Source organism: Dinoponera quadriceps, unplaced genomic scaffold (genome assembly GCF_001313825.1).
Source record: "Dinoponera quadriceps isolate SergipeBrazil2010 unplaced genomic scaffold, ASM131382v1 scaffold823, whole genome shotgun sequence".
Classification (NCBI taxonomy): domain Eukaryota; kingdom Metazoa; phylum Arthropoda; class Insecta; order Hymenoptera; family Formicidae; genus Dinoponera; species Dinoponera quadriceps.
The window spans coordinates 18,593-43,056 of NW_014555144.1; the positions used below are offsets into that span (position 1 = coordinate 18,593).

Sequence of the window (24,464 nt, forward strand, 5' to 3'; positions counted from 1 at the left end):
ACCTTTCGGAGCTCGAAATTCCGCGTCTCTCATCGCTTGTTTTCCTTAACCAATCTTACGCTATAGTTATTTCTTTCGCGTACTTTAATGAAGAACATCAACTAAAGATCACGCATCGTGACTTCAGTTATAATTCCGATATAGCTCGACGTTACAAAGCATCGCAAAATTGCGCGATTACCTTTATCATTTTTCTCCGTATACGAGAACGTCATATGTAATGTTGTTTCAGCTTGAGAATCAAAATATCGCATCCAGAACAAGACTTCAGGTGGCGCAAGGTTATAGGTGAGTTCGTCACGGTTGCCGGCGATTAAGCACCCGACAGCACAAACTTAAGAAAGAAATTCATCGGACGCTTTCGCATTCGCATCTCGGAGTTTAACCGGTCATTCACGGCGCGATCTGCTCGCCGCACTTTTATCGCCGTTCCCGATTTCGAAGTTCCCCCGGCATTGCGTCGCATTGCGTTCCTCTCGCGCAGTTCGGTTCGTCGTCATCGATTATTTATCTGCGATATTCTTTGCTCGAGCATCCGCTTCCGAAGGAGCGAGAGAGAAAGAGAAAAAGAGCGAGCGGCTTCCGAGGGAATGAACGGGTCACGTTTCGCCTGCGTTACGCTCGCGTTATGCATCGTCCGCTTGTCGGCGACTTCGGCCGTGCCGGACCTGAAGTTAGTGCACGTTGTAAGTAAATGATTTCCGCGCGAGCGAGAATCATCTCTCTTCGCTCCGGCTCGTTCCGGGTAAACAAATCTTGCAGAAACGGCAAATGTTTGTCAATATAGCGGCAGCAAGGAAAACGTTTGTTTAGACAGTAGAAAGATTTGTTAAGAGTATTAACTGTCCCAGCAAACAGCAATTAACACTCTTCACAAATCTTTCTGCTGTCCGAAAACATTTGTTGCTGTTTAAACCAATTTTTTCTTGCTGTCACTGTATTGACAGATATTTGCTGTTCCAGCAAAATTTGCTTTCTCCGTGTGAGTAAATGTAACGGAAATGTGACGGAAAACAGAAACAGGGATGACGTGTGGTCGCAGTTGTTCGCGCACAAGCTGTACGCGCCGAGAGAGGACCAGAAAGCGGAAAGGGAAAGCTTGCCGCGGCTCTTATCGTACGAGTACTTCATTTCCGCCAGGAAGAACATGTCGAACGTACGTGCTGATGTTAATAATAATATTCGTTCCCCGCCAGTAAAACACCCACTACAACGGTAACGTTATTTTATCAAGAAAAATAATAAGAGCTAAAAAGGCTTATAAGAGCCAACAAGGACTCGCTCAAGAATTACACTGAAGTGTGAAAAATGACAGTATTACATCAGCAGTAGAATTTCTTACTCGGCAATGTAAATGCAATGTATATACGTTGTATATAACAGTTACATTGTTGAGTGGGATATTACCAAATTTCCACACTGAGAAAAAGATATCTTCAAATTTCAAAAATTTGAATAAATTTTATCGCATCCGAATAAATTTCATTGGCGAGCTTCCAAGAAACTAATCTTTCGATTAGTAAGCACGATTGTTAGACTTTTTCAACGAATATGTATCTTTATCTTAAATATTGTTTGTGAAGCGAAAGATAATTTTCACGATTACGCAGACCTCGAATCTCAACATGTACAACCTCGGAGTGCATCTGCGCAAGATCTACAGCGGGTTTCTGGGCGACGGGCTGCAATCGTATGAACCCACGAAGATGAGGTCGACGGAGTACGCCTTATCGATATTATCAGCGCAGCTTGTTAACGCCGGTTTATGGCCACCCACGGAAGAACAAATGTGGATGACGGGCCTGAACTGGCAGCCGATGCCGGCCAGTCAGTAAACAGAATATCGTAATCGCGTCTCTCGGCACGCAAATCGTGGAGAAACTCATCCGAATCGAGCGATCAGATCACGCATAAAGTGCAATGATCTTTCCTTACATTTTTTTTTTCTTTTTCGTTATGAATTATTATAAGCACGAGAATAATAATGTACACTGAGAAAAGGATTTCTTCAAATTTAATAAGTTTTATCGCATCCAAACAAATTAATATTTCGCATATATTGTTTCGATGAAACAAATTTTAGTCAATTCTTCTGCAGATTACATGGAACTGAAGGAGGACGTGTTGATGCTGGGCTCGTTGTGCCCGAATTTTATCTCACGGATGAACGAGGTGTTGGAAACAGCCGAGATGCGGGAAACGTTGTCGCAGTATCAGCCTCTGTTCGATTATCTTTCTTACTACACCGAGAGGAATATCAGTACGCCATCGGACGTGGCTCTCTTGTACGCCAGTCTGGAAACGATGGTGAGTCTGCGAAGTCACGACTCAACGAGAGATAAACCATCAGATCAGTATCGAAACAATTCAAATTACAATCGGTGTCGACTCGATGCTCATTTCTCGCTGAGAAAGACGAATTGAAGCGAACAATTGTATGTATAACTTTTGGAGTCTCCTGCATTTCTTAATAATTCCTTACAAACGTCTGACTGACATCCAGGCTGATCAGGATGAGATGCTGCCCCACTGGGCGAGAGACGTGTTTCCCCACGGCACGATGTACAACGTGACCTTGTCGGAGTACGATCTCCTCTCAGCGACTCTTCTTCAGAGGCAGCTGAACGGTGGGACCTTCTTAGCGGAGATCGTCGGCAACTCGTTGAAATACATGTCGGGCGAGATACCGGAGAATCGCAAAATGATGCTGTACAGCGGCGACGGGCGGAACATCGCCGGGGTGCTGAGAAATCTCGACCTCTGGTCGCCTCACATTCCCAACGAAGCGGCCGCGTTGATCTTCGAACTGTATCTCGACAACGACACGGACACATACGGGATCAAGGTAACGAACTATTCTACCCGCTGAATGTAACAAAAAATAATATATACATTGATAGTAATCATGTGATATATAATTATGATAAATGATTACAAAACATATAAATAATAATAACTTCGTAAAGTACTTTAAAGTACATTCACGCGGAACGTATTATCTCACAACGTTCGTATTCGGTAGGGAGACAGGAAAAACAGTTAAAAGTTTGTCTTATACAAAGCGACAAAAGTATTTATCTCATACTAAGTATGATCCGCTTCGATTTGCGTTTGCGACTCCGTCCGTTAAAATGTCCAATAAACGTTTGTGGAAACGTGTGTGGGAACGATTTCAGATTAACTATTACACCGGTGTCGACGAGACAACGATCGCTCTGTCGTTGCCGAACTGTACGGAGATATGCCCGTTACAAACGTTACTGGACGTCGTTTTCGAGCTGATACCGCAGAATCCGCGAGCGTTGTGCGGCTGGATCACCGAGAATTCAACGCCGGGAGCGAAAGACGCCGACCCGTTGTCACTCCAGAAGAACAATTCGTCGGACAGCAGCGGGTCTGCGAATTGGTGCGGGAGCGGCGGTTTGATATTTAACTTAACGTTACTGAATTTGTTTAGCTTGGTGCTTGCGGTACGTTGAGAGAAAAAGCGCCTGGTATTCGTGACCGCGAATCGCAGCAAAACTATTTTTGTAGTTAATGTTGTACCGTATAGCACCGGCAGCATCAATATCCTCATCTGCATATTATTACGAACGAAAGTACAACTTGAAAATTAAGACGCAGAGTCGAAAACAAAAACGCCTACATCTAATTTTCATTCGACGGAATGTAAGTCAACCAAGAAATGCGATCTTCCATTTAGCGACACAAATATCATTCAATTTTTATCATTCATCGAATATGGAAGAAAGACAGGATGATGTTTAAGTCGAGACTTGCGTTAGAAAATGAAAAGCACCTTAGATACAGCCTTGGTACAAGTCCGAATCTGCAATAGTAGACGTACAGCAGATATGTGCAGCCTTTTGCCCCAAGTAATAAAATGTAATTTTTGGCAGGAAGCGTTTCCCCTCGCGTGCCAAAGGTCGTAATAACGTTTAAATCTTAAGAACTGCGACGTCCTGGAGAAACGCTTTCTGCGAGAAATTACGTTACAATTGACTCGCAGAATTCGCACACATTGCGGCAAATTTATGGAAATTACAATTTAACGTTCAGAGCGAAAGGCTCGTCTGAAACCTACTAGGTTTCGCCTGAGATCTACTACTGCGGGATCAGCGTGTGGGCCAGTGACAGCGATTTCTCGGCGAACCGCACAAAGCGCGGCGTGAACGCGGACGCGCAGTCCTCCAACGCGGCGCGCCATCGCTTCTCCGCGTCGTTCACATTCAGCCTCGCGTATTCGAGTTCCTCGTCGATGTAGCGCGTCTTCCAGAGATCCGTGACGTGAGGTATCGCGATTTCCTCACCGGTTCTCCGAGCGTTCGGCACGACTGTGCGGTACTTCCTTAGAGCGATATTAAGCGCATAAAAGACGAGATGCAACTGGACCGTGGCGTGCCTGAGCCGAGTCTTCGTGTCGCGGCTCAGCGCGACCAGAAACGGCTTCAGCCTCGCTATCAGGTGATCGATTATCGGGACGCTCACCGACACCGAGTTGCAGAGCTCCAAAATTATCTGCACGCGATATATCGACACGTCGCATACGGGTGTCTGGGAAAAATGTTCGAGAGGGGGTATTATTTGTTGTTAGGGCTTTAAATGTGCTAATTCTTACTTTTAACTAAGCGTGAGGTTGAAAGTGAACAGCCTGTAAAATCAGCTCAATCAAGTCAAAGGTTACCCAAACCGAGGTTAACTCAATTAGAAGTTAAGTTAATATTAAGTTAATTTATTAACGTTAAAATTATGCAAAGCCACGCGTCTATACGCACCCATGCTTTCTCGCATGGATCGACTTGTTGATAGTAGATCAAATTTATGCTGGACAAAGAAAAGCGGTGCGCGGTGTGTAATAATTATTACCCGTGATATGATTATAAGCTATTTCTTTTTTCTTATCCTATGCGGATACACAGGAGGGAGGGACATCCTAAAGATATCGCGACATACGTCTTTTCTCTCATATGTATATTCGAGCGTACCTTCCATCACCTTACCTTGTTCAATCGCGTACACGAGGCTATCTCGTCCAGAGTCTCGATCACCGCCGTTACGATCTCTTTCCTGCATACGTCGGGCTTCCTTTCAAGCCTGAGAACGTCGGACACGTTCAGCACCGCGTTCACGGCTTTCTCCAACAGAGTGTCCTTCCAACAGCTGTACGTCGCGTATTCCGCCGCCGTAGTCTGCTTGCCGAGGGTCGCGAGGATCACTCCGACCGACTCGAGGACAACGTGCTCCACGTTCTGCGATTCTAGAGTGAAGTTCAGCCACTTGCTGGAGATCATCTTCTCCTTACGCGGACGCCCGTGCTCACGTTTACTCGCGGGGGATCGCTCTCGATGCGTCTTGGAAGATACGTTGTGATATTAGTATAACCGCGTGATATCAGGTGTATTAGGATAAGACGCTGAATAGAAAAGGTTTCAATTTGAATCTGGATGAGATGAGTGGTGGATTAAGTTTTGCAAGCCGAGTCGCCTTCCGGACGAAACAGCTGAGGTGATAAAATTGATTGATCGACAAGGTGTTACCATACAGATGTAACAGGCGGTCGAAGTGGCGCCTTCCTCCGTGGGCGTGATTGCTTTCTTATAGTGGGATCGCAGGTCATAACGACGCGAGGCAACGCCGTGCAGCAGCGGGCGATCCTCAACAGCGGCGGGCTTTTCATCGCGTGGCTCGACGTGCGACGTGCTGTACGCGCTGTCGCACGCCGGATTTTTCGCACCGCCGCTCGTCATCTGTGTGTCAGGCAGTTCGCCGAGATCGTTGATCTCGGACTCGTCGTTATCGAGAGCAGCCGATCGGCCAGAGGTACGGAAATCGTTCAAACTCGACGGCTCCCCCAATTCCACGTCGGTGACACTGATTGGAGAGACGTTCTCCGCAGTCAGAGGGAAATCTCTGAGACTGCAGTCGAGCGGTTTCGACTGCTTCACCGTCGGTGTGATGAAACTGTCGTCGAAGTCGAAATCCAACTGGGGGAAATTCGTCTCGTCGAACTGACTCGTCATCGTCGACGAGGTGGGTTTCTGTTTCTTCGTTTGATCCACGAGGGGTGTAAAGACAGTCGAGTGAACGAGGAAGGCGAAGTTGTCTCCGGAAAGCGATCGCGGCTTCATCGCATCGGCTTCGTTTCCGGGATCGGCCTTCGAGCTACCCGCAGCTTCTCCTCTTTTCTTCGCCCTCTCCGACGCGGGCTGGGCGGAACACTCGGCGACATCGTCGACCTTACGCTTCCCTATTTGATACTCCGCCCATCTATCGTACGTCTCATTGAGAGACATATCCCATTCCGAGTCGAGCAGCAACTCCTCGACCGCCATTGAGATCGCGTCAGACTCCGGTGAAGATTCCCTCCCCTTGCTTTCCACGATCCAACTGGCGCACTTGTCTCGCGCCGAGGGTTTGTGCGTGGACGATTCGTCGGCCAAGCTGAAAAGTTCGACTTGCGCCTCTCCGGAAATGGCGCGTGGCCCGAAGCGGAGGAAATTTTCACACGTAGAACCACGGGACGAGCCGAACGCGTTCCGCGGAGTTAACATCTCGAATATATCCTGGGTGTCGATCATTTCGGGCCTCGTCGGGGGCTTCTTAGCGGGAGGCGATTTCAGTCGTTTCGCGCGTTGCTTGTTGTCGCTGCCTTTCTTCTCGGAACGGTCATCCTGCGCGCCCCACTGCCTGTGGAATACTCGTTGCAATTGCTCGACCGACAACTGAGAGACGCAGGCGATGCTCGACTTGAGCCAAACGATCGCTTGGACGAAACTTATGTCGGCCTCGCACTGACCTATTAGGCCGGCTGTTCTCGGACAGGACGGCTGGGGCAGGCTCGACGGGATATTCGAGAAATGCTCACAACGATAGCATTCGTTGTTATCGCCGCGTTTGTTCGCGTCCGCTTGAACGAACACGGAGACTTTCTTCGGGTACACTCGCGTCTTGCCTCTCGCGCGAAACGAACGCTCTGAAACGAGGGATACGTCGTTTTATTCTCAATACGAGGAATGTAAGCGGTGGACAAGTTTTCTTTCCGAGATCTCGAAAACGTTTCTTTTCTTTCGACTCGAGTGGGTTTAACGTAAGAGCTAATTTACCCTCGATTCTCTTTTACTCTCGATTCTCTCGGACGTGTATAGTAAATATATTGTAAAAAAGAAAAGATGTAGAAAAGATATTTCATATTCAGGAAACTTGATTATGAAAATCAGCTCTTACTAATTTGTCACATTCATTTGGCGCTTCTTGACATCATTATTTTTATAGTGAGTAAATAAGAATTAAATAATATAATATAATAATTAGCATATTTTACAAAATACTAAGATAATAAAAAATAATTAAAAAATGTGAAATAATAATTAAGCATCGATCAAATATCGTTAACAATGACGTAGTATGCAACATTATAAGCACATGTTTGAAAACGTTACATATTATAAAAGATCATTGTAATAACAATATCGTGTCAGTGATTTCTAACTTACTGGATTACTCATTGATGTCATCTTCATTTTTACACGGCTTTCTGTGCCGCTTGAGGATCATACTTGCTACGCAACGACATTTACGTGCACGCAACTATTTCCAGAACAGAGACTATCGGTGCTTTCCATTTGGTGACACAAGTCGACACAAGCGTCATTCTATCTTTGTTATTCATTGAATGCGGAACAAAGGCGAAGAAATGGTGTTCGTGCCGACTCGTGTCACCGAATGGAGAGCACCATACGAGTTTTCGACGTCGTCATGAATCGCCGTCTCGCCTGGGGACTTACCCGTGCCGTTCGAATCGCAAGCATCGTCCACTGAGCTCGTCGCTTGTCGCAGAGACCGAACGATCTCCCGCTTCTTCTCCTCGCGTGTCCGGTACTCCGTTAAATCTTGACGTATCTTCGAAGGCAACAAAACAAGTCGTTCGATCAATCCGTCACACCGATTCGGCAGCGGCGAATATACTTAACGTTACCTTCTTAACTCGTGACATGGTCGTACGTTTTCTCGCCATTTCCCTTCCCTTACTCGTATATCGACTCGAATGTCGCCCGTTGCGACTTGAAGAACAAGTGAGGAAACAGCGGGAATATCAACGTTCGTGTTCACATCCTACGGATTCCTCTTCTCGTCGTCCCTTCCGTCGGGGAAAAACGCACGAGCAGCTTCGCGCGATGAACGTCTCGAACGAACGTTCCACGAGTTTTGATGCGAAATTTGAAAATGGCGGAAGTGTGTCGGCGATGATCGATCGACGAACGCGACGCGAGCGCCACGTCGCGTCGGTAACGTTAACCGACTGATACTACCGCGAACGAGCGAGTTTTCACTCGCCACGACAAGCTGATTCACGTGCTACCACTCGTGCGACCGCCGGCCGCAGCTTCGGTTAGGTTAGGTCATAGGTTAGGTGGGACTCGTACTCGCGAATTGTGAGTACTAGCAGTTTCTCGTTTTTAATCACCGCCGAAATAATCCCCCCTCCCCGCCCCGAGAACCGAAAGTATGGAAGGAAATCTGTCCGACTCGGAGAGGGAACAGCTGATGCAGAATTTGAAGCAGCAGATAGCCGTCGCTAATACCCAGGAGCTGCTCGTGGTACTGCATACATTTGCGTTACACAACGGGGGTTCGCCCCCCCCCTCGCGTTCGCCTGACTAAATGTTACATGTTTTCACGCGTGTTTGCAGAAAATGACGGAAAAGTGCTTCAAAAAGTGCATACTCAAGCCGGGCACGACGCTGGACAGCACGGAACAGGTGAATCCCCTTCGTTGTCTGATGCAATCTCAAACCTTTGACGCTTCGCTGCGGTCTGTTCTGTTTCAGCTGAATTGCTTTAGGAAATTTATATATACTAAAGTGCGAGAATCTCGTATGTACACTTCATGTGTTTCAATGCGCACGCAGATTTCTTGAACTAGTGCAGCCAGTTCAAGGAAAGAGAACAGAACATTGGTTTTCGCATTTCGACCTGTCTCACCTGAGAGGATTATTGCTTTTTTTTTGCAGAAATGCTTAGCAATGTGCATGGACCGATACATCGACTCCTTCAATCTCGTTTCGAGAGCGTACGGCGATCGAATTCAGCGGGAACGTAACAGGATGTAATGCACGGAGGTTCAATCGGACCATTCACTGTTACTGTTGTTACGCCGCAGGTGTAATTTTGAACTTCGTCATCAACAGGTGTCATAGTATATTGTACATACTGCATTTTCTTATGTAAAAGCAACAAACAAAAGGGTACGTTGTTCACGAGAACGTTTTTAGAATAAAGAAGGGCCATCTATATATATATGTACACACTTTGCTATTCAGAAATCGTCAAACACGGTACATTGTAAAGTAATTAATGCACAATTGTATTTTACGTGTGCATGTGTATATACACGTACCTGCGAATATATATACATATATATATATATATATATATATATATATATACATATACACATACAGTGGTAGAATACGGGTTAAGTTGTACAATATCGTCTATCACCTGCAGTTGAAAGTGCTTAGGATCAATTATTTCTTACATATTTCGTATAAAAAAAACGCGTACACTAAACGACTTTTCGTTGATATCGCAAACTATTGAATTACCACGGAGAACGGTATCGTACGTCATTCTAGAAGGGATGATGGTATATAAAACTGTACACATAGGGATATGACAGGTATACAGACACGCAAGTGGTGAACTAACGTGGACGACGAGTGCAAAAGAGAAAAATCTTTATAAAATAAATAACATATACATGAATACATATTATTACATTACACTTGAAAATCATAAATAAGTAACATAGGTGTTTCTTTTTTTTTTTGTTGTTGTTGTTGTAAAACCCACAATTCCACAGTACTTTTATTTGCATTCTTTTTTATAATTATTTCATACACACTAAAAGGCACGGTATAGCTACCAATGTTTCAACGTGGTTACAAAATAATTATCGGTCCGTGAATACCGAAGGAATACCGTAAAGCGGGCATTTAATACTTTGTTCGTGAGACTTCAAACTGGAGATTATTATGAGTAGACTACGTGACTATGTGGCTAATGTGTGTGTGATGGTTACCTATACTGAGAAAATAGTCGAGGTTGTCACTCCATGAAATGTGCATGAAAAAAACCACTGTTATATGTACATACGTTTCTTTTTCGCAATAAAATTATTCGATTTTCGTATCACGCGTTGTTCGCGTCTCGGATATATGCTCTTCCTGCAAACGAAACGCGAAAAAGCTGCGCCGAGCGACGAATGCGATAAGACGTTAAGAGTAGAACACGAGAGAGACGGACGATTTTACGTTTCGAACTTCGTATCTTTCGGAAGTGGATTTTTTTTACGCATCCTCCCGGATACATTGACGTCGCAAGCACGCACGGAAGAATCGCAACGCTGCTCAACATCCTTCGGAAAACGGAAAAAGAAGGAGAGAGAAAGATACACAAGCAATTTCGAATCGCCTTCGTTTGTCGGAGGTTTATTCAATTTTCAAGCGGAACCTCTGAAAAATCGCCTGATTAGAAATTGCGTGCACACTCGAACGCGCGCGTACGACCGCGATTAATTTCGAGGGACCTCAAAGATGGGCCCCTCTTGTCCGAAAATTCGAAAATTCGAGTACACACACACACGGGAAACGAGCTCGACTCTGTTGGTGTAACCCGAGCGTTTCGTTGTCCGGGAAGATTAGGGACCGAACGAGAAGAACAGAAAACTTCCTTATTCCGGGAGATATCTATTCGGTTTCAATTGTATTATTTTCCGTTATTTATCATTTCAACCGAGAGATCTCGCCTCTCGTCGAATTTTCGCCGTCCGGTCCCTCTCCAGCTATACGAACTGAGATCCTCTTTTCCGTGTAGGTAAAAAGAAAAATAAAAATAAAAAAAGAAAAGAAAGAAAGGAATCCCGTTTCTGTGGCTTCTGATGAAAGGATTGAGACGCACCTTAAATTATCCCTCTACAACCTACGATGAGAAATACTTATCTCTCCTTTAATCTGTGCCTGCCTAATGGTAACGATGCAACGAAAGTTACGACTACCTTAGTAACAATGGAATGTATCTATTCTTTAGACTCGACAGAGCGTAGGAATGTTCAATGCAGTCCTGAAAATCCCGTTGTTTATATAAAACGTATATATATGCGCAACTGTGTCGATAATAAATGTAACCACGCTGATTGGCCAGGAACACACCTGTTTTTCATTTTTCTTTCAATGTATATCTCGGGACAAACGGCGCGGTCCGAACCGAAGCGATTCCGTTACTACGTATATATATATATATGCGCACACATACGCAATATTATTGTGTGTGGTATCAAAATAAATCCATTTATCTCGTGACATTTGTTGTCGAGTACGAATTCGCAGATTCACGCGCGCGTGTGTGTGTGTGTGTGTGGGCGCGCGCGCGATAGAACGACAACACAATTAAATGCAGCCTTGGAGAAGTGGTATGCAGTACAAAATGCCGCGGTCTGTTTGAGCATAGGAAAAGTGGATAGATATATTGTTTGTTTTTTTTTTCTTTGCTGTTCTCTGCCGTCCAGAATTCGTCGACGGATCGTTGCATCACGAACGTCGTACACATCGGCAACCGAAGTCTGGACGTTTATCTATAGTGACGGAATTTCTTCGTTCCAACCGTGGTCTCTAATATCGGTAATATTACAACGTATAGGGTCTTTCTCTCTCTACCCGTTTGCTGAGAATTCCTTCGTAAAGATGGCTGGCTATACAGTTCTCCTGTTCTTTTTACAAAAGGGATTTTTGATTTGTCAAGCGTCTAGTCTTGTTCCACCTTGTTGAGTTGTACTTAGTTATTGCATCTTATACGGGGCACGAAATATTATCCATGTTAAACCTTCAACCATATTTCCCTTTTTTCCATCGGCCTCCCCCATTTTTTCCTTTTTCTTCTTTTCGACATCGCGAAAGTTGGATCAGCCAAAAATTAATAATCCTAGTCTCTACGCAGTTTTCGCTAATCATAATTTCCTGCGAATCATGGATGCAAGAAAATATATATAAGCACCTAATCCTCTTTTTTCTTCTTTTTTCTTTTCTCTTTCATAGACAACGTTAACTCTCATAAATAACTTTAGCTTCATCAAACACTTAGCACCATTATGTTCGAGAAAATAATTTGATGGATTTTTTAGGCAATCCATTTCTAGACGGACGATTTCCTGATATCATTACAATATCGTATCAGTAACTTTGTGTAAATGAGGTAATGGACAATGTTCAGTCGTAAAATTAAAGACAGAGATATTTCGGTAAACACAGTAGAACGCTAATAGATCTCCTACGAAAAAAAAAAGAGAAAGAAAAAAAACGAAAGAAAGAAAGGAAAACAAAAGAAGGAAAGAAAGAAGAGAAATGTGTGTAACCAAGTTACTAACAAGCAGTATCTCGCTTATGTGACACCTCCCTAATATTTAAATTATCGTAACGCTGGTGTAATCTTCACGTTACGTAAGAGTAATAATACTAAGCATACTTTTTTACATAACAACGTAGAAGGTATGTTAGCCTGTCTGAAGTTGCAAGTGAAACGGGAGATTTAGCTTAACCGTTATCATCCCACAATGATATTTTCATCGAGATGTCGATGAAGAGATTTCGAGAATACGTATTTTATGCGTATTTTATAATTGAACGGTAGCGACCCGAAACATGCGATTCTGCACGACCCGTTTATCGTGCAACGTTTTATTTTTGTCTTTGTTATCGTGACGAACGGCAAAGGGAGAAGTATTTTTTGAGTTAAAAGGAAAGCCATTCACGAACACGTCTTCTTGTGTATCTTCTTACGTATCGAATGTCGCGAAGCAGACGTCGATTGATTATATTGCTTTCCTTAACTGTGCAATATTTCAGAATGCCTACGAGAGAATGAATGTCCGCGACACGTGACCGGCCGTTCCTCGACCCGCCTTTTCAACGTCGAGTCAAGAGTCAGTGTGAACGCGTTTGCTCGAACGTGCGTGTCCTATTGTGAACTTATCGATCACCTCGGTGTGCTTACTTCTTTCTTTTTTTTTACAAACTGTAGAAAAATATCGCCTATTGCTGAAATATGCATTCAAACCTTTTTACCTTCTACGTTTCATTTTCTCGTGTGGTTTTTCTCTTTTTTTTTTCTTTCCTCTTGCCCTCGCATCTCGCTGCGCAACTTATATAAGTATTGAGCCACAGCTGGCAGTGCCTTGGATCAGAAACCGTGCGACCTTCGATTCTGCGAGTTTCTGAATTCCTCACGGTAGTAGTAATAGTAATAGTAATAGTAATAATAGTAATAGTAGTAGTAATAGCATACAGACATACGCGAGACGCGCCCTAGCGGGCAGGATATCTCGTCGTTGAGGATTACACGAGAAACAACCCCCTTAGAGCTCTTACGGGATAGGATCTCCGCGCGCACGTGACACGTGAGATGAAATATTACATCTCTTCTATGTAATCCGCGGTAATACCCGTCGTAAAGTTTGACATATTCTTATCCGTATTCGTATCCTCCGGCTAAAATATATAACGATTCTATATATGTATACAATATATAATTACGTACGTGTAACTCATATATACGGGTGGGAGGGGGATATGTGCAGTTGCGAGTAGTAACAGCGGTGTCTCTTTCTCGCGCGCGTCAGATTCAATTTAAGAGGTCGGCTTACTTACACAGGAGGTACTACTCAAGATCTCGTCCATCTCCTCGATCTCTTCGCTCAGATCCTCGGTACGGCCGCTCTGAGCCTTGTCCTCCCTCTTCGCGCGCGGATTCCGCGAGCTGTCCATCTTGTCCGGCTCCTTCGCCGGGCTCTGCTCGTTCGCGCTGCCGGACGCCGACGACACGAAGTCCTCCTCGTAGTTATCTATGCCGTCCGTAGCTGCAAAGACTGCCTCTTAAGAGCTCCGCCTTTCAATATTCGCTTCCTTCCACCCTTCCGCTACCGAACGGCTACCGGTCGTTCGTTGTGAAGCAATCTCGCGATGCTAAGGGCGACTATTGCAAATCGGAGGCACCGGTTTGTCTTTAGGATTATCTTGAGATAACGTCTAGCCGATGAAAGCCAGTGGGAAGCGACTTTCCCGGAGTAACCGGAGCAAACCGATACTTACGACTCGCGAAAACGAGCGCGGCTTACAGTTGTCCGTCGGCGAGACGCAATTTGACGCGTTAAGAACGACTTTGGTCGATCCGGTCGACATAATTGCACGATGTTAACGGCGTGCAAACTTGTTTACGCTACACTAGATTCCGCCTTGGACGTCCGGTCGGACTCTGCCGTAGCGAAAGGGTTAACGCGAAACTTGCGGATGACGCGACGGATGTGACAAAATATCGCGCGTTATTACTATTGTTAGAAATATGTTCATAACACTCACCAAGACCGATATCCATCAACTCCTTGAGATCGTTGATATTGGCCTTCTTGCCATTCAGCGGTGGCAAATCGCCGAATATAGAGCCAGCCTTCTGATTGATGGCCGGCAGATCCTCTAAAAAAGACTCCGCTTTGTTCATTGTACTAACGTTCCTCCGCTCGCCGTCGACGATGATCTCGTCGAAATATATAGTCTTGCCGAAGTTGCCCCCCGCGTTCACCAACGGCTTCTTATTTTGTACATTATTGCCTATGCTCAGCTCCAGACTATTTATACTGTTCTGCTTAGTTATATCCTCGCTTTGATTGGTTTGCGTGTCGATCACTATAGAATCGTCGAACTTAATTAAGGACTCGGATTTGTTCAACGGACCCGTTTGATTGGACGTGGCGATCGTGTCGTTCTCCCGCGGCGACGCGGCGACGCTCGCCGTCGTCGGCGCGCATGTAGAGGTTTTATCAAAATTCACGTTATTGTTCCTGTTACTCGCAATCCCTCCGTCATTGTTGTCCGCCGGTGCGTTCTCCCTGAGAGAGGATCGCTGCTTATCGCGATCCGACGTGTCCGTGGCGACGTGGCCGCCGGCCTCCTTGCACTTCTTGTCCGTTATTGTCACGTTTATTGGAACTTTCGGGCTCTGCTCGGAGTTGCTCTCCAACTTCTCGGAGGAGTCATTGTCGTTGGACGACGATACGGATTCATTGTGTATCACCTTGGGCACGGACACCTCGAACGTGGCGTTCGCGAAGTTCGTCGAGGCTTCGTCCGTCGTCTCGTCGTGTCTGTTGCTACTTTTACTCTGCAATGAGAAAATGGAAGACGAGGGATAATATCTATCTGGAATAAAATTCAACCTCGTAAGGATCTCAAATACCTTCAGTGTACTATTAAAGGCACCATTGATGCTGTTCTTGAGAATTTCCCCGAGCAACGGCTCGGTCGAGTCGATACCTAACTCCTCGCACAACTTATTCCTTCCTACGTAATTGTATTCCTTTCCGAAGTACGTCTCGGGATCGTACACGGATATAGTACAGTCGAGACCGAAGTATTCTAGGAACTCCCTAACCAAGCAAAACAATAATTTTCCTTCTGAATTGGACAGGTACTGCTTTACAGTTTTGTTGAGAAGCGGCTCGGGATTCTGGAACATTCGTTTTGAAAGTATAAAGACAATCACACACTCCGTTGCTATGGAAACTTCACACCGTCGCTGAGTTCTCGCGCGATCTCTCCCTCACAGAGGCTGTCTCGCGACATTGGGAGATAAAAAAAGAGAAAGAAGCGACGTTACTTCGCTGCTTCTTCGTGAAACGAGTTGTCATGCACGATAAAGAGCTGGTCTTACTTAGAGAAGAGACAGGATAGATTAATTCGACATGCATGAGGAGCTGTTACAGCCAGTCAAGCGCAAGGAATTGTAAACAAGAGGCTTTTTTTTTTTGTTTGCCGCTTTATCGCGGCACGCATGAGCGACTTGAACGACCTACCATCACCGAATCCTGCTCCTCGAGTGCCAGGAACACGCTCGCCCTGAGTTCCGCCTGCGAACATCAGACAAAAAAAGAGAGCTCTGAGAAAGCGGCGGGACGGTAAGCAGAGAGCGCGAATTTCATTTAACACGTTTCTCAAAATCCGCTCCCCCGAATAAGCACGTCTTCTAACCTACACGAGGGTAGAGACTCCTCGCATCGTTTTCCCTTTTTTTTTTCTTTTTTTTTTCCTCTCTTTCCACGACATATCCCCATGACGCACCCGTACTTTAGCGAGGACGCCGTTGTTCTCCAGGGTTTGCACCACCAGGTCCCGTAGTTCCGTGTCCTCCTCCATCGAGATGTTCCCGTCTATCATGATTACAAATAAAAAAATGCTCCAGCGTACACTCAAGAGATGTAAATATTTACGCTTTCCATCGCGTGTCTTCTTTTCGCGGATGCGACACCGTGTATAGGGACTTTCCCCGCACGGCCGGCCTGGAAACTTTCGTCCCCTGGGGTCGTTCCGCTTGCGATCGATTCGAAAAACGGCCGTGAGGAGCGCGAACTTTCAATCCCAGGTAACTTCCTCCCGCTCCGATCCAATATGATTGTATCATTTGGAAAAATCCAATATATTTATATTCACTTATTTCATCTATATTTTATTTCATTTATATTTACATTTACTATATTCATATTCATTGATCGCAGCTTTTCGCAATAATAAGTCGATAAATACCTGAGAACACTGTGATTGAAAAGGGTAGCGCGGAATCACAATTGAAAATCTTCGATAAAAATTCGAGCTGACGATTTGTCGATCGTACGGTCGTCCAGGCGCGGCCGCGCGGGTCTCTTTAAAAAAAAAAGTACAAACGCGTCCCTACGTATTTACAAGTATCTACTGATATCAAATACAAATGTATATCGTCGTTAAATAATACTGTTTCAGAAATACTGCTCGCTCATTCCAGAGACTTGTCGAAATCGAAGTTTGAGTAGCAATAAAATTCGTTCGCCAGATTGTTCTTGTGGCCCGGCATGAAGTTGCATTTCCTGACCTTCAACAGTCTCTCGGCTAACTCCGCCATAACGGCTCCTGTGGGGGAAACATTCACGCGTTTACAATCGGCATAAATCAACAAAACGTATAACGAGAGCGATTATTATAGAAATGGAATTTTACACGCACCTGTGCACAGTACAACGTTCCCCTTCGTCAAGAACTTGATCGTCACAGCTGTCTTGGTCAGACAATCATCCGAGAGGAACGGTGGATCCGCTATGACCAGATCAAACCGCCTAGTCATGTCCCTGGGCACGTCCAAGGGAAACTTGTAGTCGTACCTTATGAAATCCGCACCAAACACTTGGAAACGACTGTCGTATTCGAAGAGCTTAACTGCAATTGAGAAACAATTACATACCGTTCATGTGCGAGAAGCGAAATTACTCGATCGATATCCACACTTTCGAAATTCGAGTATTGTTAAATTATATTCGCAACCGTACTTTCTCTTCCGCCTGATTTCTTCTTCAGCTCGCTGTAGAGAGTTGGACAAGAGATCAGAGCGATTCTTCCACCTGCCGGTGTCGAATTCAAGGCACCTCTGGCGATCGTTTCTATCGTCCTGTCGTCGTACCAAAACTGGCTCAATTGCTGTAACATTAATATCAATTAATATTCATTTCTTTACAACACGAACGAAACTCTATCATCAATATAATAATCGCGTTGACACGCTGACACTTTCGCCGACTCACCCAATCCTCGCCGAAGAGCGTACCCGACACCTGACTTTCCTCGGATACATTTTTCAGAAAATTCTCCCGTTCTTCTTTCTCCCTCAGGAATTCCTCCAGCGCGGCAAGCGCGGTCGAGCTTAAACGTGGCTGATCGTCGTCGCTGTCGCTCATCGTTTGCAGATAATAATTCAACTGGTAGAAACCGTGTGCAAATTATCTATGTGTATGGAGAAGGCCGTAGATAAAAATCATCATAGATCGATCGGCGAGTCGATCGATCTCGGGAGAGATCCCGAGGATGATAGGACGCCGCTGATTGAAATTACCGCCACTATTAAATCGCTCTGGTGAATTAATGAGCTGTTAATTAATCACGCGTGTACAGACCTTATCGAGACGAATAACACGCGCTGCATCTCGCGATCATCTCAGGTCAGTGAGAATCAGCCGGTATTTACACACCGATTTTATGGTTCCTGCACACTGAATGAAGAAACGCTCGCCCTCGCGGCAAGACGCGACACGGTAGCCAATCAACGCGCCGCTTTCCCGTGGAAACCGAAAGTTTACTGGCTACCAGGTCGCTTCTCTTGTCGCGCGGCAAACCTTCCTGCGTTCGTGTGTAGCTATCATTATTTCGAATCAGCTGTTTCTTAATTGCACCTTCTGCACTTTCTTATGATAATCTCCTTTTTTCATGTTTTAAATTATAAATATATATATATATATATATATAAATAGTCGTATTCTGGACTCATTTTTATCGGTAAAAGTGCCTCTGAAAGTGGCTTAAAAACCACCTCATTGATTGAGAAGCCATATTTAAAGAATTTTTATCGATAAAAGTGAGTTTAGAATACGGAGCAAAATATTTTGAAAATGAGATTCTTTTAAATGAGGTTTTAAATATTGTACGTTATTAGTTCCGCTTATTTTTCTCCGTTTAAGCGCTTGAAACACGACGGTCGTGTACTCGTGAAAAGAATCGAGCGTAATAAATGCTATATAAACGAGGAAGCTACTACGTGGGTTAGGTTAGGTAACACATGGAGAATTTCGTAACTATGGACGCGTTGCCGATTCGCCCACTCACACGGTCCGAAGAAACCTAGACCAATCCGTATAACGCAATTTTGACAACAGTGGTTTGTTGAATGAAACGTGTCGGAAGATCAAAAGTTGCACTCCGATCGGAACGTACATATATCCATATGGCAAATCGTGGTCCGTATGATTTTTGAGTAGAGTTATTTTTATGTATATATTTCATTTTAAGTAAGAGAAAACAATGCTGACGGAAAACGAGAACGACGTGAGACTGTTCCAAACGATCGGTCTGAGTGAACAGAAGGCTAAGGAGACTTTAAAAAACGCAAATGTTACGAAGAATCTTAAGCTGGCTATAAATGAGGTTAGTAATCTGTTCTGACGATTACCGGCGAATTGATAGTCCGGCAATATCAAGTGCTACGCGTACAAAACTATACATTTCGCGTTAAATTCACCTTCATTCTTACCGTTAATGATAACCCCAATGCGAGATCGAGCTGCAAATCGCTGTGTTATTGCATTTTTATCTCACATTTTTATCTCAATCTTCATCCGTGTAGTTGGATTAAAATCATTCTCTTTTTATGGAAAAAAAAAAACTAAACTGGTTATATTTTGTTAAGGTGTTTATCGCTTGATATGACGATTAAAGGATTACTTATAAGTAATATATTTAATTTTTTCAGGCTGCCAAAAGCGGTCCTATCTCGCAAGATGTTGGCATATTGTTGTACCATCTAGCTTCTAAGATTAAGAATCAGATTGCGGATAAGATACCGTTTGTTACTGATTATATAACTGAGAGGAAATTAGACACTGTACAGAGGATAGATGCTGCATTGGTTTATTTGCTAGCTAACATGAGCAACGACGTTAACATAGCGAATTTCGAGGAATCCTGTGGTATAGGCGTGGTAGTTTCACCCGAACAGATAGAAGAAGAAGTGGAGAAATTCATAAAAGCGCACAAAAGTGAGATAATAGAGAAGAGGTAAATGAAATTGTTCGATCGCTCGAAAATCAACTTCTTCACGATGCTGACGTATACTTTTCTTTACAATACTAACTGGGCGGACTCAAAAACAGGTACCGCTTCAATTCCGGTCCGTTGATGCAGCAGGTGCGCAACATTCTGATGTGGGCGGACGGTAAAGCGGTGAAGAATGAATTCGACATACAGTTTCTCGATCTGTTGGGCCCGAAAACCGACGCCGATCTCGCACCAGCGCCTAAGCAAGCGAAACAGCCGAAGGACAAGCAACCGAAGGTGAAGAAACCTGAAGTTGCGAAAGAAGGTAACATACATATAGAACGGTTTCTTTAGTCAGAGACACGCGTGTCTATTATCGGTGATGAGAAATTGACGAAATTCCAGAACAGAAGGAAGCGAAATTGAATAACGAGAAGACAGAGGCACAGACTATAAGCGAACTCATGAGAACCAAAGTGAACTTCCACAAGCCCGGGGAAAATTATCAAACCGAGGGATACGTCGTGACGCCGAATACGCATCGCCTGCTGCAGCAACACTTGAAAGTCACCGGCGGCAAAGTGAGAACTCGATTCCCGCCCGAGCCCAATGGAATTTTGCACATCGGTCATGCCAAAGCTATCAATATCAATTTCGGGTATGCGTTCTATCCGGCTTCACGAGCTACGTTTTACGAGCTGTGTTGTAAAACGAATGAATTCCACAGATATGCCGCTGCTCACGACGGTATATGTTATTTGCGGTACGACGATACGAATCCCGAAAAGGAAGAGGAGAAATTTTTCGTCGGTATACGGGATATGGTGGAGTGGCTCGGCTACAAACCCGCCAGGATCACTCACTCGTCGGATTACTTTCAGCAACTGTACGAATGGGCGGTGGAGTTGATAAGGAAAGGTCAGGCTTACGTCTGTCACCAGTCCGGCGAGGAGATCAAAGGTTTCAACCCTCCGCCGAGTCCCTGGCGCGACAGGCTGGTCGAGGAAAGCTTGCAGCTGTTCAACGTAACGAAACGCTTTGTATCTTAGCGTGTCTCTTTGGTTACGGTTCGCTCATTGTATTTCCTCTTTTTTTTTTTCTTTTCGTCGAAAACCAGGATATGAAGGACGGTTTGTTGGAGGAAGGAGAGGCGACGTTGCGCATGAAGGTTACCCTGGAAGAAGGCAAGCAGGATCCAGTCGCTTACAGGATAAAATACCTGCCACATCACCGGACCGGCGACCAATGGTGCATCTATCCCACTTACGATTACACCCATTGCTTGTGCGACAGCATCGAGAACATCACTCATTCTCTATGCACGAAGGAATTCCAGTCGCGAAGATCGTCCTACTACTGGCTGTGCAACGCCTTGGATGTCTATTGTCCCGTCCAATGGGAGTACGGTCGACTGAACGTCAGCTACACTGTAGTTTCCAAGAGGAAAATCGCCAGATTAATACAGGAGGGAATCGTTACCGACTGGGACGATCCCAGGTGAGGTACAGCGTTGTGCACTATTCAAGAAAAAGAATTTCTCAAACTATCGTTTTTAATATTATCGATTTATTGCTAATGAAATACACACACAATGCGCACAGACTCTTATCTACCTTTCTTCTTCTATGATTATACTTTTAATTATAATTATACTATCTTTTATTATTTCGTTATATGCACTGTATGTATTATATTTGATTTATAAAACACTATATTATAATATATCATATGTGTCATTTATGATCTTCATGTAGAATTCTCATTTTTCTCTTCGCAGGTTGTTTACATTGACTGCCTTACGTAGACGTGGTTTCCCAGCGGAAGCTGTAAACAATTTCTGCGCTCAGATGGGCGTGACCGGCGCACAGGCGACCGTCGATCCGGCAGCGTTGGAGGCGACCGTCAGGGACGTTCTGAACCTCACCGCTACCAGATCCATGGTCGTCCTGGAACCGATTAAATTGACCATGAGAAATTTCCCCCAAGAGAAACCCATCAAACTCACCGTGCCAGATTTTCCCAACGAGCCGGAGAAGGGACGTCACGAAATTACGTTTGACGAGATCGTGTACATAGAAGCTTCGGACTTTAAAGAGGTACACTTTAGAGATTTACGTTCACGTTATTGTTTTCTGTGTGGGGGCAAGTTTTTTTCAATTTGTGTGTGTGTGTGTATTTGTAGATTGAAGAAAAGGGTTTCCGACGCTTGACTCCAAAGCAGCCTGTGGGCTTGAAGCACGCGGGTGTCGTGGTAACGTTTCAAAGTATCGAGAAAGATGCCAGTGGCAACATTACGAATATAACTGTCAAGCAGGAGCCTGTTTCGGAAAGGAACAAACCAAAGGCGTTTATACACTGGGTGTCTCATCCAACGTTGGCGTCCGTTAGACTTTATGAGCGTCTGTGAGTAACATAATTTTCCAAATTATATTCAAGAAAATTTATATATATATAGGATATATTAAAATTAAATTTGAATTAAACTACATTAAATAACTCATGTCAAATAAAGAGTACATTGAATTAATTTAAATTAAATTGTACAAGACCGAGAATTTTTATATGAACCGTGCAATTAAAATACATTAAATTAAATTTTTCAGATTCAAGCACAAGAATCCGGAAGACACGAGCGAGGTACCAAACGGATTTTTAAGCGACATCAATCCAGCCAGCAAGAAGGAAGTTGTAGCGTATATGGATGCGAGTTTGACTCGCACGGCGAAAGTGTACGATAAATATCAGTTCGAGCGTATAGGCTTTTTCTCCGTCGATCCTGACACCAAACCCGGCAAGGTGAGGTATATAAGATCATTGACGTGCATATACGTGCAGTTTGAACAACTTCTGATTTTATTTCAGCTCGTTTTCAATCGCACTGTGACATTGAAGGAAGATGCTGGGAAAGTGTGAATGTTCCCAGAGAGAGAGAGAGAGAGATTCTTACATCAATGTGGATAAATGTGCTATACTTTTGCTACAATTTTTATAACGTGCGAAATGAAATTGTGTTCGATAGTGTGTGAAAAACGGTTCTTTAAGCAATATTTAGTAAATTATTGAGTCATTGAGTTACACAGTGTGGACCGATAACTATTGATATCTTGCGTGTATTCGAGATAATGGAAGTTGAGGAAAACTTGAGTAAAAAGTAACTTTTCTAATGGTTACAGGTCCGTCCTGTGCATGGCTGTTTTTAATAGATACTTCAATCTAGTTAAACGTGTTATTTAAGTAAGATGTTGCTTCTTCGCTCCTTTTATGTGAGTTTTACACGCATTTTTTATTTGGCTATAGTTGCTTTTAAAGAATAAATCCGCTACTCCGGATTGCGTGATGTCATTTTCTATCTATTGATTCATCATACAAGATTCATAGGTGGGAACCATGTATTTGATATTTATAAACGCATCTTCGCCGCCGTATCTCTCCAGTATCTCCAGCGTTTCTTGTATGAGGTCCGCTGCGTTCTCTCCCCTTTGCTGTGAATAATCGATGCCCTCTCCGAGATTCACTGGAATCGCGCGAAGTGCTCTCATCTCTCTGCATTATCGCAATCGCGGGGAAAACTAGATCGACGCGCTTACCGTTTCTATCTTTGAGCAAATTCGGGATGGGTAGAATCTGCCGGAAATACGGGACTAGAGCCTCACCGATGCAATCGGCCGAACGTACTAAACGTTGAAGAGCCTTCATCGTGGTACAAATTATCTCAGGCATTCTCGTGTTTAAAGCGTCTGACGAAGATACTTTTATTAAATTTTTATTAAAAAAAGCATAAATAAATATATATGTATGTATAAGGCGAGGCATTTAAATTGAGATACTTTAACGTAACGAAAAAGCAACTTTAACATAACAAAAAAGATGTTTCAGACAAAAGTTGTAGAGTTTGAAGGGGGACGTATTTTGGTGACCTCAACTTCGTTGTATCGTCAATAATTCAATAGTATCAATATCGTCAATAGTCAATAAGTCATGTCAAAGTCAACTTCATTTTATTTAATGGAATTATAATTTATTGTAGTATAAATCGATTTCTCGATTTATTCTGCGTATAAAAATACCAGGGCGAAGTCATCGAAAAGTGAATACTTTTCGAGACATTGAACTTTTTATCCAGCAAAAGATACGTCCCCCTTCCAAACCCTACAACCCTTTTGTCCTTTTCTAGTTAGAATTCACATTTCGTATATCTCACAATTAGATTTCCGAGCGTACTCTTAATAGGAATGATCAGTTGAGGGATAACCGGCCGGATCTTCGGCCCACCGTGTTCCAGCATGTCCGATATCCCTTGCTCCGCCAGGAACTTGTACGGTTGCTCAGTCTCCGTCAGTCCGTCGAAGAACATCGGCAGGTAGTGGTGGAAGTCCAAGTCCTCAATGTCCACCTTCCAATTGATCTTCTGATCATAACCGTCGTTCTCCAAGGAGATGGGCAGCAGGCCGCGTTTGTAGAACTTGCGGAAGGTCGACGGCTTGGGCGGCCGGGGTTTGTACGGCCTGCATCGCGGCGGCTTCGCGACGATCGTGTTTTCCTGCGAGTCAGAGCGAATAACCGTGCGATCAGTGCGCGCGTTTGCAAACGGCCTCGACGCCTCTTCGTACCGTCCTCGCAGTACGTCCCGCTTGCTGCTAATGCGGTCACCTGCAGAGCCTGGATGGTGAAGGCGGGTACGACCCGCGGTTTCCTCTTCTTGTATCGCGGTATGTCCTTACGAATCTCCGTCCAGAATTCTTTCTCGTTCACCATACCGACGCTTTTCCTCCCTCCCGGGATATTTCCGCGACACGCCGCACGTTAATTCAA

General features: G+C 44.3%; 6 protein-coding genes across 10 annotated transcripts; 3 read left to right on the top strand and 3 right to left on the bottom strand.

Annotated features, from left to right (window-relative positions):
• The first annotated feature begins 590 nt into the window (after window positions 1-590).
• Window positions 591-4,056, top strand: LOC106743095 (venom acid phosphatase Acph-1-like). The gene is made up of 6 exons (XM_014616632.1): window positions 591-686; window positions 1,043-1,156; window positions 1,611-1,827; window positions 2,099-2,307; window positions 2,504-2,845; window positions 3,177-4,056. The coding sequence occupies exons 1-6, from the start codon at window positions 591-593 to the stop codon at window positions 3,477-3,479; spliced, it is 1,281 nt and encodes a 426-aa protein (XP_014472118.1). The 3' UTR covers window positions 3,480-4,056.
• A 48-nt stretch (window positions 4,057-4,104) lies between these two features.
• Window positions 4,105-16,342, bottom strand: LOC106743097. Its single transcript, XM_014616634.1, has 8 exons — window positions 16,164-16,342; window positions 15,899-15,952; window positions 15,283-15,552; window positions 14,409-15,207; window positions 13,701-13,909; window positions 7,785-7,899; window positions 6,075-6,973; window positions 4,105-4,554 (listed from the first exon to the last, which is right to left on the bottom strand). Exons 1-8 carry the CDS (start codon window positions 16,257-16,259, stop codon window positions 4,105-4,107), a joined length of 2,892 nt encoding a protein of 963 aa, XP_014472120.1. The 5' UTR covers window positions 16,260-16,342.
• On the top strand, window positions 8,481-11,205 carry LOC106743096 (mitochondrial import inner membrane translocase subunit Tim13). The gene is made up of 3 exons (XM_014616633.1): window positions 8,481-8,598; window positions 8,691-8,759; window positions 9,012-11,205. Exons 1-3 carry the CDS (start codon window positions 8,506-8,508, stop codon window positions 9,108-9,110), a joined length of 261 nt encoding a protein of 86 aa, XP_014472119.1. The 5' UTR covers window positions 8,481-8,505; the 3' UTR covers window positions 9,111-11,205.
• Window positions 16,343-16,538: 196 nt separating the features above from the next.
• Window positions 16,539-18,635, bottom strand: LOC106743090 (protein-lysine N-methyltransferase N6AMT2). Of its 5 annotated transcripts, none has more exons than XM_014616625.1 (6): window positions 18,548-18,633; window positions 18,020-18,321; window positions 17,651-17,824; window positions 17,399-17,546; window positions 17,079-17,288; window positions 16,539-16,985 (listed from the first exon to the last, which is right to left on the bottom strand). In XM_014616625.1, the coding sequence occupies exons 3-6, from the start codon at window positions 17,801-17,803 to the stop codon at window positions 16,852-16,854; spliced, it is 645 nt and encodes a 214-aa protein (XP_014472111.1). In that variant the 5' UTR covers window positions 17,804-17,824; window positions 18,020-18,321; window positions 18,548-18,633; the 3' UTR covers window positions 16,539-16,851. The 5 variants fall into 5 exon arrangements, with proteins under 5 accessions (XP_014472111.1, XP_014472109.1, XP_014472112.1 ...); XM_014616623.1 differs by having other exon boundaries at window positions 17,651-17,849; XM_014616626.1 differs by lacking the exon at window positions 18,020-18,321 and having other exon boundaries at window positions 18,548-18,635.
• Window positions 18,636-18,797: 162 nt separating this feature from the next.
• Window positions 18,798-22,954, top strand: LOC106743088 (probable glutamine--tRNA ligase). Its single transcript, XM_014616620.1, has 10 exons — window positions 18,798-19,043; window positions 19,369-19,673; window positions 19,769-19,977; window positions 20,058-20,310; window positions 20,380-20,677; window positions 20,770-21,149; window positions 21,430-21,748; window positions 21,835-22,055; window positions 22,256-22,448; window positions 22,515-22,954. The coding sequence occupies exons 1-10, from the start codon at window positions 18,921-18,923 to the stop codon at window positions 22,563-22,565; spliced, it is 2,352 nt and encodes a 783-aa protein (XP_014472106.1). The 5' UTR covers window positions 18,798-18,920; the 3' UTR covers window positions 22,566-22,954.
• Window positions 22,955-22,980: 26 nt separating this feature from the next.
• LOC106743089 (parkin coregulated gene protein homolog) lies at window positions 22,981-24,419 on the bottom strand. The gene is made up of 4 exons (XM_014616621.1): window positions 24,303-24,419; window positions 23,874-24,192; window positions 23,240-23,389; window positions 22,981-23,166 (listed from the first exon to the last, which is right to left on the bottom strand). The coding sequence occupies exons 1-4, from the start codon at window positions 24,405-24,407 to the stop codon at window positions 23,003-23,005; spliced, it is 738 nt and encodes a 245-aa protein (XP_014472107.1). The 5' UTR covers window positions 24,408-24,419; the 3' UTR covers window positions 22,981-23,002.
• Between the last annotated feature and the right edge of the window lie 45 nt (window positions 24,420-24,464).